At 40.4% G+C, this 13,981-nt stretch overlaps 1 protein-coding gene across 1 annotated transcript in view; it reads right to left on the bottom strand.

The window, feature by feature from the left end:
• The window catches only part of ca10a (carbonic anhydrase 10 (inactive)a), a 322,758-nt gene that overhangs the window by 186,738 nt on the left and 122,039 nt on the right, over positions 1 to 13,981 (bottom strand). Inside the window, exon 3 of the mRNA XM_086304920.1 lies at positions 6,519 to 6,661. Coding sequence (XP_086161046.1) covers positions 6,519 to 6,661 — 143 coding nt within the window. The remainder of the gene's footprint in view (positions 1 to 6,518; positions 6,662 to 13,981) is intronic.

The following is a 13,981-nucleotide window of genomic DNA, read 5'->3' as shown; positions in this document are numbered from 1 at the left end:
TTCTGAAGACAGAGTAGTAGGGCTGGGCCATATTATACCGTTCACGGTAATACCGGTATAATGTTAGGCAACGATAGGAAAATGAAATATCGCGATAGAATGGGAGTAAAACGCGCATGCGCAGTGCCTTTGTTTTCATACGCACATGGCCGATTGTTGAGTGAAACAGATGATCCAGAATTGGTTTGTAAAAATGGTGCAACTTCCGTGATGTGGAACTGGTTTGGTGTTTGTCCGTCAGATACACAACAAAGCACATTTTTTTGCAGAACATGCAAGCGGCCGTTGTTATTGTCGTATTTGTCGGACTAAGATGCTCTTAAATCTGGGAGTAATCTGGGTCCTAAACTCCGTATGCTTCAGGTCAAACAACACTGCAGCATCACTTAGAGTTAAAAACTGTCTAAATTCTTTCATCTTTAATAAAACGATCAGCATTGCTGCTTTACGAGGTGTAACTATAAAGTTTAACTTCCAGGCATCCATGAAAACAAAAGTTATTACATTTAACGGAGTTAGAAGTTAGCAGGAAGCTAGCGGAAGTTAGCTCGCTAGTTTCGCTAGTTACCTAAGCATGATATTGCATGTTCTGACTGAGAGATTTCTGAAAAAAATCAAACGTACAGCTCTGCTATCACTTGCAACATAAATGAAGACAGGAAACTAAACAGCAGTGACGTTTGTAGGGTTACTGAAGTTGGGCTAGCTGGTATATAATGATGTGCTACGTGATCGCTAGCGACACAGCTATGTTAGCATAACATAAACAGTGAAGCTGGAGGACGAACACTAACACTTTTCCACTTATAAAAGTTAACGTGAAGGTTCTTCATGGTTAGAAACAAATGCAATCGCATGGCAGGATACTGTAAACGGACCAAACTTCAGTCAGGAGAACAACTGAGATAATCCATCCACAATACGAGGTTAGTCATTAATATACTGCAACAACATGGGAATAGAGCAGCTGCCAGAGAATTCAACATTAATGAATCAATGTTACAGAAGTGGAGGAAGCAAGAAGAATGAGTTTAATAAAGTTTGATTTATCTGACTGCTTTGTTTCGCTTAATGTGCCTTATAATCCCGTGCACCTTATGGTCCGAAAAATGCGTACTGCACACTGCAGTTTAATGTTGCAAAGCACCTCTTTTTAACTTCAGTGGATATTATATATGGTTATGCTCAGGACATGTCAGCCCATTTCTAGTGGAAATGCCTTTTGGTTAAACTTTCAGCAAGGAATTTGCATTTGTACTGTTACATTTTTATAAAGCTTTAATGTACATAAAAACCAGCTTCTTGTTTAAGTGAATATAAATGGAAGGTTGTCTTTTTGCGCTAGTAATGTTGTGGAGTTGTATTTTGTCTCGCATCAATTATATCGTCGGTTATATCGTTATCGCAAATTTTCAAATATATATCGTGATAAATATTTTTGGCCATATCGCCCTGCTCTACAGAGTAGTATAGTTTTAGATGTGTTACTGGCAGAGAAGGTGGGGGATATGCAGGATGTAAATAGGGCTTATAATGACACTGCGGACAGTACGGAAGTGTAAAGCAATAATGACCGGAGCGAGATAAGCCTGATGTATTAGCAGAAAAACAATACATTGCATATTGTAAACTATGATGTAGGAGTGTAGCATAAACAGGAGGGAATGATAGAAAAATGATTAAAGCTCAGCAACACTCTTTAAAATTAAAGCTCTTTACAGCTAAAGGAATGAATCTCTATTGCTCTGTTCCTCTAATATGTCTATTTCTCAGACCTTGTTGTGCCCCCTCTGCTATCTGTTATCATGTAGCTAACTGTTTCTCTATAAGTGCATCACACACATATCTGTTCCCAGGATAACACTGGATGAAGTGTATAAATGAAAGTCACCGGATTGCCCCAGCAAGCACTCGTATAGACATTTGCTTCCTTGCAAGTAAATACACGCATTGGAACTCACTACTCTGTGTGTCTCACTTCATAAGAGAATCATTTCATTTCTAACAGATAGTTAACCTCTGCCACTTTGGGTAGCAACTCGTTGCAGTTGGGAGTGCTAATTCTCATGTCAGCTGCTTCACATTAAGCAGCAAACCACCCTAGTACAATGAAGTAATTGCTCAGTGAAGCCAACCGAACCACATATTTTGACTCCACCACACCCGACACCCTCTGCTCCTTTGCTGTGTCTAAAAATTGTGAAAAATTCTAAACAGAAACACTGACAAAGCCCTAGCAGAGCCCAACACCTCCCAGAAGAAGACTGGAAACAGCTAAAAAAAATACACTACAGGCAGTTAAAGCAAGCAGTTTGCCTAATGCGTTGCTTAGGGTGTGCTGGCATTTAACAGGATGAACAATCATTTGCTACCTTCACGTCTGCATTTTTGGGGAGCAAACGCAACTTTTTTGAGTAGATTTTCCAGCTAAGCTTGGGACAGTTACAGATGCAGGTGAGGTTTTTCTCAGTCCAAGGAGGGTCATTGCCAGGCAGACTGAGGCTTGCAGCACCAGGTATTTATTCACTCCACATAAAATGTATAAATAAATCATATAATACAAAAACGAACTATTCACAGTTCAACTTTTAACTATTTCAATTTTCAGCTTCTTCCTTTTAAACAAATTTAAAGTGAAAGAACACAAAACACTGCAAACCACAACACAATTAAATATAAATTAAAATATGAAAACAAAAAGAAGATGCACATTCTCTGTCATATGGACCTGCATGAATAAACTTTCTGAATCTTTTACTATCTATTACTATACCTTTCTAATGTGATGCTGTTGTCTCTGGCTCTTTCTCTCTCTCCCTCCCGCTCTGTTCCTGTGCTACTGCGAGTGTAACTACCGCCCCTCCCCCCTCTTCCCAGCGCAAAGCACAAGGCTCGCATGCGGAGTGAAGCGGGGAAAAAAGCGCGAGAGAGGGTGAGAGAAAGAAAAAAAACCCCACGGCTCGCGATAAGGAGCCGGCTCGCGTCGTTCACGTCAAAGATACGGCTCTAAGAGCCATTTTGTTCGCGACCGACACATCACTAGTGGCAAATGGGTGTAAGCCTTTTAAATGGTAAATGGCCTGCATTTGTATAGCGCTTTTCTAGTCCCTAAGGACCCCAAAGCGCTTCACACTACATTCAGTCATTCACCCATTCACACACACATTCACACACTGGTGATGGCAGCTACATTGTAGCCACAGCTGCCCTGGGGCGCACTGACAGAGGCGAGGCCGCCGGACACTGGCGCCACCGGGCCCTCTGACCACCACCAGTAGGCAAACACGGGGTTAGTATCTTGCCCAAGGATATTTGGCATGCAGCCAGGAGGCAGCCTGGGATCGAACCACCGACCTTCTGATTAGTGGCTGACCTGCTCTGCCACCTGAGCTACAGCTACCCCACAAACTTAGTCACTGCTCGGTGTCATTGGACTATCCTGGCCTGAAAGGAGACGCTACCGGCAGACTGCAGCGAGAACTGCCAGCATCTGAGCCAGACTCTGTCTCTCTCATCATGGTCACCTAAATGCAGCGCACAGTAATGGCAGGTTTTGTAATAAGGCAGATCGCACTAACATGCACTGTTAGTTGATTATTTACCTGCCGCATTAACGGGAGAGGACGTGCAAATGTTACCGCTGCTGCTGGGTTGGATTTCACGAGTCCGGAGCGGAATTAAAAACACGACAGGGCTCGCAAAATCGCTAGCCCGACGTCCCGGGGCTAGCGATTTTTCCAGTCGGGCTACCAAAATCTAACTCAGCCCTGCCCGTCGGGCTATCATAGGAAGGAAAATATATGTCTATGCTTTTGCATTCTTTCGCCAATGTAGCTGAGTAATTATGTCATTGGCATCGATGAGCCACTGTCAACATGTGACATATTGAAATCGCTTTTGAATTTGCGCTTGTTTTTTGCTTTCCCTTTCATTTTGCGATCGCGCGAATGGTGTGTAGAGAGCAGCAGCACTGATTGGTGAGTGACGATTAATTGCGCACCATTTCCTCTGACTTCATCTTATCACTCATTAGCTTACTGTTCAAACGCGACAAGTGAAATCTCTCGCAGCAAGCTTAAACATGTGAGAGGTTGAGTGCGCAAAGAATCGCTGACCGTTATGTAAGTACGTGTGTAAAAGCAGCAGGATTTACGCTGGTATTTTAGTTCTGCTGAGCCAAATAAGACAGGTCAGGGTGAAGAAGGGGCAGCCAAAGAAAAGCTTACCACAAAACGGAAAAGTTATGACTATGAGGCAAAAAGAAAGCGCAGCTTTTTTGGTTTCATGGACAAAAGAATTTCTGTGGCTGGAATATGACGAGCTAAATAACATGATGTTCTGCCAGGTGTGTTGTGAGTTTCATTTGATTTCTGAGTCGACAAGCGCCTTTGTTACTGGGACTAGTAGTTTTAAGAAAGACCGCATCAGAACCCATGAGAAATGCAAGAAATGCATTATTGCCCAGTCTGCAGTATCTTTCCAGGAACAAACACCAATTGCAAAAAACATACTAAAAATAAACCAAGCACAACAAGAACTCCTGAAAAAGCTGTTTAGAACAGCGTGCTATATTGCAAAAAGTGAACTACCATTGGAAAAATTTAACAGTCTTTGCAAACTTCAAAAAGCAAATGGCCTAGATCTTGGTTCCACTTGCCTCTTACCCGTGACTTCAGTGGAAATTTCAGATTCAGGATCTGACACAGACTGATTCATGTCCTACACAGTTCTTACAAGTTCATAGAAATTTCTGTTCAATTTGAACCAAGTATTTGAGTTGATGATTGTAATTTTTATACAGTTGTTGTGATTTTTATTTTAACAATTTTTTTGATTAATTTTTGTTTCCATTACAATATTATACTTTAATGTATAATATTGTAATGGAAACAAAACATTAAAAAATTGCTTTCTTTTTTATTCGGGCTCCTTAAATTTATTTTGGGCTACCAAAAACTGAAGAATGCCTGCCTGAAGGGCTACCAGAGATTTTGAAATTTTGCGAGCCTTGCACGACATTCATTTAAGGCGTGTTTTGTGAGCAAATGCTTTTGCATATTCGTAGCGTTTCCTCCCTTAAATGAAGTATCTACTTTGCAAGTATTGCAAGTTGCCCTGTTGTCATCCGTTCTCGTAAAGTATAACCAAACTTTTGAGCGTTTGAGCCACCATGTTTCCTGCCAGGTAAATGACGCTCCGCAACGTGATGACGTCATTTGGGGCGACTGGAATCGATAAGGGAATCGTTTGCAAAAATGGCAAACAATTCCAAGGAATTGAAACAGTGGGAACCGGTTCTCAACAAGAACCGGGTTTCGATACCCATCCCTACTCATAAGCATCACATTATGTTAGCAATTAGTTTTTATATTATATTAAAACTAGATTACACCTGGATGTTATGTATTTAAGTTCATTTGGTTAGGAAAGTCTCAGGGTTGCCTGCCCCTTACTGATTAACCACAACATATAACCACAACCAATTTCCTTTCTCATATAAGTTTTGCAAGACATGTACAATGCAACTGCCTATTGTAATCACAGGGTTCACAACCAATCCTACCTTGTTTCTCTGTGTGCAGATGGATCTACAATGGATTCTAAATAATTAAAATGATTAAAAATCAAGGAAAACACTTTATTTCGAGATCTGTTAGATGAAGACATCTACTGTAGCAGTATACCATAGGTGATAATTTGCAATGCTTCCCGTTTGCAATATCCTTGGGCAAGATACTAACCCCGTGTTTGCCTACTGGTGGTGGTCAGAGGGCCCGGTGCCGCCAGTGTCCGGCAGCCTCGCCTCTGTCAGTGCGCCCCAGGGCAGCTGTGGCTACAATGTAGCTTGCCATCGCCAGTGTGTGAATGTGTGTGTGAATGGGTGAATGACTGAATGTAGTGTGAAGCGCTTTGGGGTCCTTAGGGACTAGAAAAGCGCTATACAAATACAGGCCATTTACCATTTACCATCACTGCCCAAGGCTAACACTGTACTCTGCTAGAATATAAACATAACAACTAATCATAGCATTCATTTCAGAATGCAAGTGTGCATTTTTGAAAACACACCATCTGTGAATTCTTCTTAATTAGCTGCTGTCATATGGCACATGATCAAAAAGAGTCCTGTCCTTGTACACCACTGTACAGGGAAGATCACAAGAGAAACCACTGACTAAAGCACTGTTAGGCTGCAGGATATCAACTGTGAAGCTCTTAAGATAAAGTCACAGCTTTTCTTGAGCCAGAACATAAGGGTTGTGTATTCCTGAATGGATGAAGTGAGCTGCACTTTATCTTAAGGAGCTTGCATTATCTGCCAACATAAACAACAGTTGGTAGCACTGATCAGGGACACACACCTTGTCAAGTTGTACAACAGAAACCAACACAATAGCATTAGATGAATGTAGTGCGACATCATAGAGGTGCAACGAGCATACAAAAGAAAGAATCGACAAAGCACCAGCATCCATCAAGCAGACAACATAGAAAAACATTAACATATGCTTCTTTACCTTGCGTCTGCCAGTGTTCAGCTTTATGGGTGTAAGGAAGGGGTCGAAGATCATGTGGCTGGTCTCGATGTTCACTGGCGACTGCCTCTTCCCTACTGAGCATAGGTTCCAGGCTGAATTTACCAGCCCCCAGAATGATGGCACTGCAACACAAAATACAAGAGCAGGTGATCATCTGCACTGATGAGATAGCGAGACCTTTGCACAGAGGTCACACAGTAACGGGTAGGGATGGGAATTCAGAATTGATTCTTGTTGAGAACTGGATCCCAGTAGTTCACTTATTTGGAGCTGTTAGTCTGCTTGCCTGTTCATTCCACTTATGTGTTACATTTGCACTTTAATAGTAGTGATGTCTACAGCATGGATATGGACATTTGCTTTTATTTTTATTCTACAAAAGGATGAGAGTGTGATGGTAAAGTGCAAACTGCAGTTGTTTCAGCACAGAAATAACTGCATTATGCTACTAACACAACTTGGGCTCTTTGCAATTGTCTGTACCAATGACTGTATAAAAGACGACGCAACACCGCCTCCTACCATTGTGCAAAAATGAAGCCAAAATATCCCGCTTGTGGAGGCTGCCATCTTGCAAATTTGGAGCCAGAGTTTGCGCAGTAGTGACTTGAGGTGGAGCGACTGTGTAAAACTCCCGCCCACTTACCCGCTGGACGTGACCGCAAACACGCCCCTCTACACTTTTTACGAAGCCTGGCAGCTCGAGTTTTTTGCTGGTTTACCGCGACTGACTACTCGTTAAATTAAGGTAAAAACAACCATGTCACTGTTATAAAAAAAGACACACAGCTTATCATCTTATAGTTCTAAAATCACTCTGTTGTTAATTCGTTAGTTAGATTAGCCGCTAGCATATGCACTGTGTTGGAGGCTTGTTGCTAGCTAGTTAGCGATGCTACACACCTGTTAATCTTAATAGTCTTCAACACTTATGTTTTTTTTTTTATCCATTTTTAGACAGCGATGAGATCAGCTGTACACTCTACAGAGGCCCAGAGTTACTGTTAATATCAAAAATGCTGTCCTTTGAGATTTTAACATAAGACTGTGAGTGTAATGGATCTAAAACTGTTTAAATCTCTACAGCCTGGTAACATGGAAACTTTAAAAACAGCAGCAGAACGTTTCAGTAGTGTAGTCTAATTTGTTCTTTTCATTTAATAATAGAGTCCATATTATATAGCTACATTCACCCTGGAGAGAAACTGGTGAGGGAGACCATCAGAACCAAGCTGGGTTTCCTGGGTCCAGAGGTTTGGAGAAACTTCTTCCCTTTCTTTCATCACAGCTGTCCTGTGCCATAAGTTCTGTTGACCCGCTGTAAGAGGCATCAATTAAGAAACACCAGGAAGACTGAAGCTCATGGCATTGATCAAGCAGGACTCGTGATCTTCACCAGCAGCTCCCTCACAGGGAAATCTTCAGCACTCCTCCGTAGGCCCGCCCCAGGAGATGGATAAACCCAGCATTCCATCAACACTGTGATGAGACCTTTGGTTTGTGTAATGTTATAAATACTCCCCAGAGGCTCCGGACTTTTACGTAAAGATATTATATTCAGTCCTGTAGAAAGTTATATATTTAAAAATATGTGATCCTCTCTGGTTACTCTGGTATGAATAACTCTGAATCACTTTATGGTAAATAACACACTATGTGTAAAAAAACTGTGAAAAAATTCCAGATGACAAGTTTGTAGTTCAACATACAAGTGACGACCTTTGACCTTCATCAGGTTTTATTTAATTCTGTCAGAGAAAATCACATAAGCAGTCAGCCTGCAGCCTCTGTTTGTACTCTTACAATCAGTTATCAGACAATGTGCTTGACATCATTTTATGGAGAAACACAATAGTATAAAAAAACATTTTCCCCAGCAATTAAGTAAAGAACTGCATTACTTAAGAACAGAATAATATGTGTAATACATTACTTTTTTTGAGTACTGGCCCCCAACACTGATTACACCAACCTCCAACAAGCGCAATCATTTGACCACACACCATGTAATTAACTTGCACGAATGTAATGTCTTTATGCTGCTTGGTAACTTTCAAAGCGGAACCAGAGAACCTAATGAGACTCAATAAGGAACTGAATTGGTAAGTGATACCAATAATGGAATCGGAATAACTATGTTCGTATCAACTCCCATTCCTAGTACTGGCCAATGAGTTTGAGCATTTTTTATAACACAGAACTGCCAAACTCACAGTAAGAGAAATTTAATTAGTAAGCTTTAACTGCTGTGTGCTTTTGATATCTGATAGAAAAACCTAAGTGCTGATTGCTTCTAAATTCTAAAGTTTAAATTCAAATTCTAAAATGACGAGCTTTGCAAAGATTTATAATTTTTATTAACACACTTTCTCATATACTTTAATATATATCCACACATAAAAGATAGACATATTATATAGAGAGCATTGAAAATAAAACTACTCAAGTAAAGGTACTTGAAAATTCTACTTAAGTACAGTAGCAAAGTATTTACTTCATTACTTCCCACATCAGGCAAGCACAAGTAACTGAGGTGACTGAGATGAAAAAATGGGATTAAGAACATACAAAGCTAGACTAAAAACCATTTTTAAATTAATAATGGGTCAAATAGCTGTAGTAATGACAGGATTATGCTGTCGGATTCATTCCCATCATCAGGAACAGGGTGATTGAATCCGAACTGAAGCAGCCAAATACAAGGAGGTCTGTAAATGTCTTCAAAAAGGTCTCTGGCTTATGCATCCTCAAGGGTGCATAAACCACGGACTGCTGTGATAGGAATTCTAGTCCTAGTTGATATACAAAGGGAGCCTATTGAAAATCACACTCAACCACCAATCTCTGCAACATAAATAAAGGATGCAACGTGCTACCACCTAGTGAGTAAGGACAAAGTAAAGGTTAGAGTAATGCGCAACACTATACTTGGGGTCAAGTTTAGTGGCATAGTGTATCTACACAGGATTTATATCCACTAGTTTATTCTGGTGTGGTTTAGTTTCATTCATATTTTTCCAGAGTGCTTAGAGTATGCTGTGACTTCTGCCTGTAGCCCAGTCAGCACCACACTGTTATCATATAGCCAGTCAGGAACTGAGTCTGGATGTTGTTTCAAAGTGATCTTAAGCATAACTGTAGCCATACTGATCAATGAACATTTAATTTCCAAAAAATATAAAATAATATATAATTCAATTGCATAAGTACATATGTTTTGAATGAAACTTAACTAGAACCTGATAACATTATGTGTTCAATTAATGTAATCTATCTGTTTATTGAATTGAGCATGGTGTAATTGAAGGGCAGATTTTCAGCAACAGAAACATTGACTGTTTAGGAATTACAGCCGGTTTTATACATTTTTCCACAATAAGACAAACAGAACGAGCCCACTGGTTATATTTACATGACAGTCCCTTTTACAACAACACTTACGATCATAACAGGATAAGAATAAAGGGGACATTCTTACAGAGCCATAATCTCAACATATAGTGAAGGTGTGGGTGGATGGATGAGGAGCCTCTACTGTGAATGTAAGTAAGAAAGAAGTATAATTGATTGGGAGCTCTGCTTCTCAAAAATTCAAGGACCTAACAAACAGCATACTTACTATACCAGTGTCTGCTGAGCCAGCCTTGGGACCTTATCTTCAAATAGGTTAAATAACATCCTATTTATAAGAGTATATTTAATACCTAAGTTCAAGCAAAGATTGGACCAAAATAAATTGTGCTGAATATGAGTAATATGTTTCAGATTGCTTAAAATCACTTGAGTGATCATTCTGGGTTAATGATATTCCAGACTACTTTATTTTTTTGTTCATGTTGTAGAAATTTTAAATCTCATTAGCGTTGTTCAACACTACAATTAAAATGTAGTCAGATTAGAAAGAAGAATCTCAAGCCTTTCTGTTGAATATGGAGAAAGGGGAGTTTAAAGACTTTTAGAGCACCAGCAAATCCCTTCGCATTAGGTAAACATTAATGGTCCCATATTGTACCACTTTTAAGACATATTAATGTTAATGTCACATGTCCCCAGAATATTTATTCCAAGTTTTAAATCGAACAGGAATGGGACACTCTGCGCCTTCCGACCTTCTCTCTAAGTCATAATTTATTTTTACATGCATCTGAATTCTCAGCACAGTCATTTGTCTGACAAATTTACATACACATTACAATCTCACAGTTAAAAAATCCAATTATACTATCAAAGCCAACAATTACATGAATTATATTAGTCATCAACTCAATTGTCCTATTCCTGTGGAGACATCACAAAGTAATTTCCAGTGTTTTCAGCTATTCAAGCGATCGGAAAACGTAAAGGTGTTAGTTTGATAAATTTAACATATGTCACATATGACATATATAACATATGCTGTACTTGCTGCCACATACCTTTTTCGATATGTTACCGGAGCTGCTACATTTTTGTTTTAGGAACCAAGCAAGCAAAAAAAGATGAAAGAACACAGGGTGTATGACTAGAATATATAACAACTTTTAGTTTGATTCAGAATAGGCATATACCAAAGTGAGACAAACAAACTTACTGGTTGTGTGCTCTGCAGGGTAAAATTACAGTTTTCTTTTTCAGTGGCATGTGGTCATTTTAATGAGCAGAACAACTTAGTTCCTATTTAGAAAAAGCTGTCTTACCTTACCAAAATGCCCAACATGCCCCAAAATACCCCAGTGGACCATTACGGCTTTTGCTATACAGGTCAACTTGATTGTCATTGTTTATTTGATCTTTATTTTATTTTTATTCATTTTTTTCACTTTTAACTTGTTACAATTAGAACAGACAAGACCTACTACAGAACAATATGATTAACTTCCCAGACTGGAGTTGTAAAGTAATTGAATACTATGAACATATATTCGAAGGAACAGACTTTATTTCGTGTGACAGATCAGTTATACAGTATGGGATTAACAAGAAGAGGTTTTTAGAATACCAACACCTGAATGGGGCTCTGGTGGCCCTTGGGAGGTGTTTTTCTGGCAGGTGTGGCGGGGCTGGAGGAAAGTCTGAGCTGGTAGTCTGGAGGGGCCCGCGGCTTCTGCCTTTGGTGAATTACGGGGAATGGGGGGTGCCTATTGGCAAACCTTTCCTCCCCATCCCTAATTGCCTCTCTTGCTCCATCACACCACCACACATGAGGGACCTTAAGTTACAGGTACGTCACTGAGGTAGAGGGGAAGCATTCCTCCTCTGTCCCCTCCTGGCCACCTGTGCCTCAATTTTATTCCACAACTTAGACACTTGCATTACTTGAACTCTCTTGTGACACATACATATAGGGCCTCGGGGGTGGGCACACTAAAAGACTTCCAGACGGTCTGTTTATTCAGCCCCACCTCTGGTGCCGGTGCCCACCTCTGTATTTCAAATACAGCAGAAATCAAGGGTCCGTGCTGATACCAGCTGGCACCATGCCCCTCCTGTGTTTAAATACACTTTAGAACAGCACGGCATCAACACAAGATATGAGCGGGCAGAGTGAGGTATGGGGTCTTCACACACCCCCTCTGATCGCCATCTGGGACGGGGGGCCGGGAGGAGGAGCTGGCCATCTGGTTGAGGTCTGGGCCGGTGGGTTTCCCTGCTGCTGCAGGACCGGGGGTAGTCTGCTTTTGTCCACAAAGTGTGCATTAGGATTGGAATGCATGACCTCACACATGTTTGTGTTTATGTGTGACATTTGGTCTTAGACTCCACCTCTCTTGGAATATCTCAGCCAGGCGTTTGGGGGCCTGAGATGGCTGTGGATGGCAGTGGCTGATGCCCCCATCCTACTGGTGTGTTGGTGGTTCTCTGTGTCCAGGTCTGGGTGCTCAGGTATGCACTGGTTCAGCCCTGGCGATTGAGTGGCGCGACTGCCCCTGCAGTGGTCCTGCTTGGGCTCTTGTGTTCTGGGGGGCCTCTAGATGTCTGGGGCCTGGATCTCCACCATGACTGTGTCATGTCTTGGGAGGCAGGGCTATGGCTCCTCACACCTACCTACTATTAGACAGTTACATGGAGAAACCTTATCACCTTATACAAACACAAGTGTTCACACAGGTGGTACAAATCATCCTGAGATGAATTGTAGCCTGTTGGCTACAATAGTGGTGAAAATTAGGCGGATCTAGTCCTTTATCCTTTGTAGCGTTTTAAGCTAATAAGTGGGATTTAGGAAGGAATTTTGAAATAAACGATTCCAGAGATCTAAACCAGTCTGATGACGGTTTACTTGGGATCATTGAAAATAAATAAATAATAAGACCAAATAATAAATAATATTATTATAATAAATAATAAGACGATCATTTGTATTAAAGTGACTCTTCCCATGAGTGATATGGGTAGATGTTTCCATCTAGCCAGATTGTCTTCTACTTTCTTTAAAAGTGGGATGTGATTTTAATTTTGTTAAATCTGCAAGCTTAGGAGAGGCATTAATACCTAAATATTTAATATTTCCCGATTGCAGTGGGGTAGAAGAATAATTATGGAAGTAGCAATTAATTGGAAGAACTCCAGATTTTAACCAGCTTATCGAATAATCTGAAACTCTTGAAAAAGAGTTTATTAATGTAATTACCTCAGAGAGTGTGGTTTGTGAGTGCTGGACAAAAAGTAACACATCATCTGCATAAAGACCGATCTTATGTTCTACACTCTTGCATTTTATGCTCTTAATCGCTATAGCCTGTGAATTCCTGCTGCTAGTGGTTTGATAAAAAGGGGAGAGTGGGCATCCCTGTCTGGTGCCCCTCTGGAGACATAAGCTGGAGGATGTTTGGTCATTTGTTCTGACACGAGCTGTTGGGGAATTATATAATATTTTTAACCAGTTTATGAAAGAGTTTCCAAGACCAATTTGTGTAAAGTTGCAAATTAAAAATTTCCAGTTAACTCTATCAAAGGCTTTTTCTGCAGCTAGAGACAATATTGTGGTTTCAATGTTTTTACAAAATGGATAGTCTACCAAATTAAGTAATCCACATGTATTTGTTGATGGGTGCCTACATTTAATGAAACCAGTTTGGTCAGGATGTGTTATATGGGGGGTTATCTTCTCTACCGTCTTTGGCAAGCTTTGCATGTTATTTTAAGGCCCACATTAATAAGGGATATTGGACAATAGCTGGTGTGAAATATAGGGTCTTTGTCTGGTTTTAGCAGGAGACTAATGTTGGCAGAACTCATACTTGGTGGTAGTCTGCCATTTTCCTTGAGTTCCTGCAGCAATCTGTGGAATTGTCCAGAATTCTTTGTAGAATTCTGCTAGAAATCCATCTGGATCTGGAGCCTTATTATTGGGCATTTTCAGGGCATCCTCGAGTTAATCTAATGTCAGTGTAACATATTTGTTAAATACTTCTGAATTTCACACAAAACACCTTTTTTTTAAATTAAATATTTCATTTTGC

Source organism: Aulonocara sp. 'chitande type north' Nkhata Bay, linkage group LG8 (genome assembly GCF_057382095.1).
Source record: "Aulonocara sp. 'chitande type north' Nkhata Bay isolate Kocher_YH1m ecotype deep benthic linkage group LG8, A_spYH_male_GT1.1, whole genome shotgun sequence".
NCBI lineage: Eukaryota > Metazoa > Chordata > Actinopteri > Cichliformes > Cichlidae > Aulonocara > Aulonocara sp. 'chitande type north' Nkhata Bay.
This window is presented reverse-complemented; position numbering and strand designations above follow the sequence as displayed.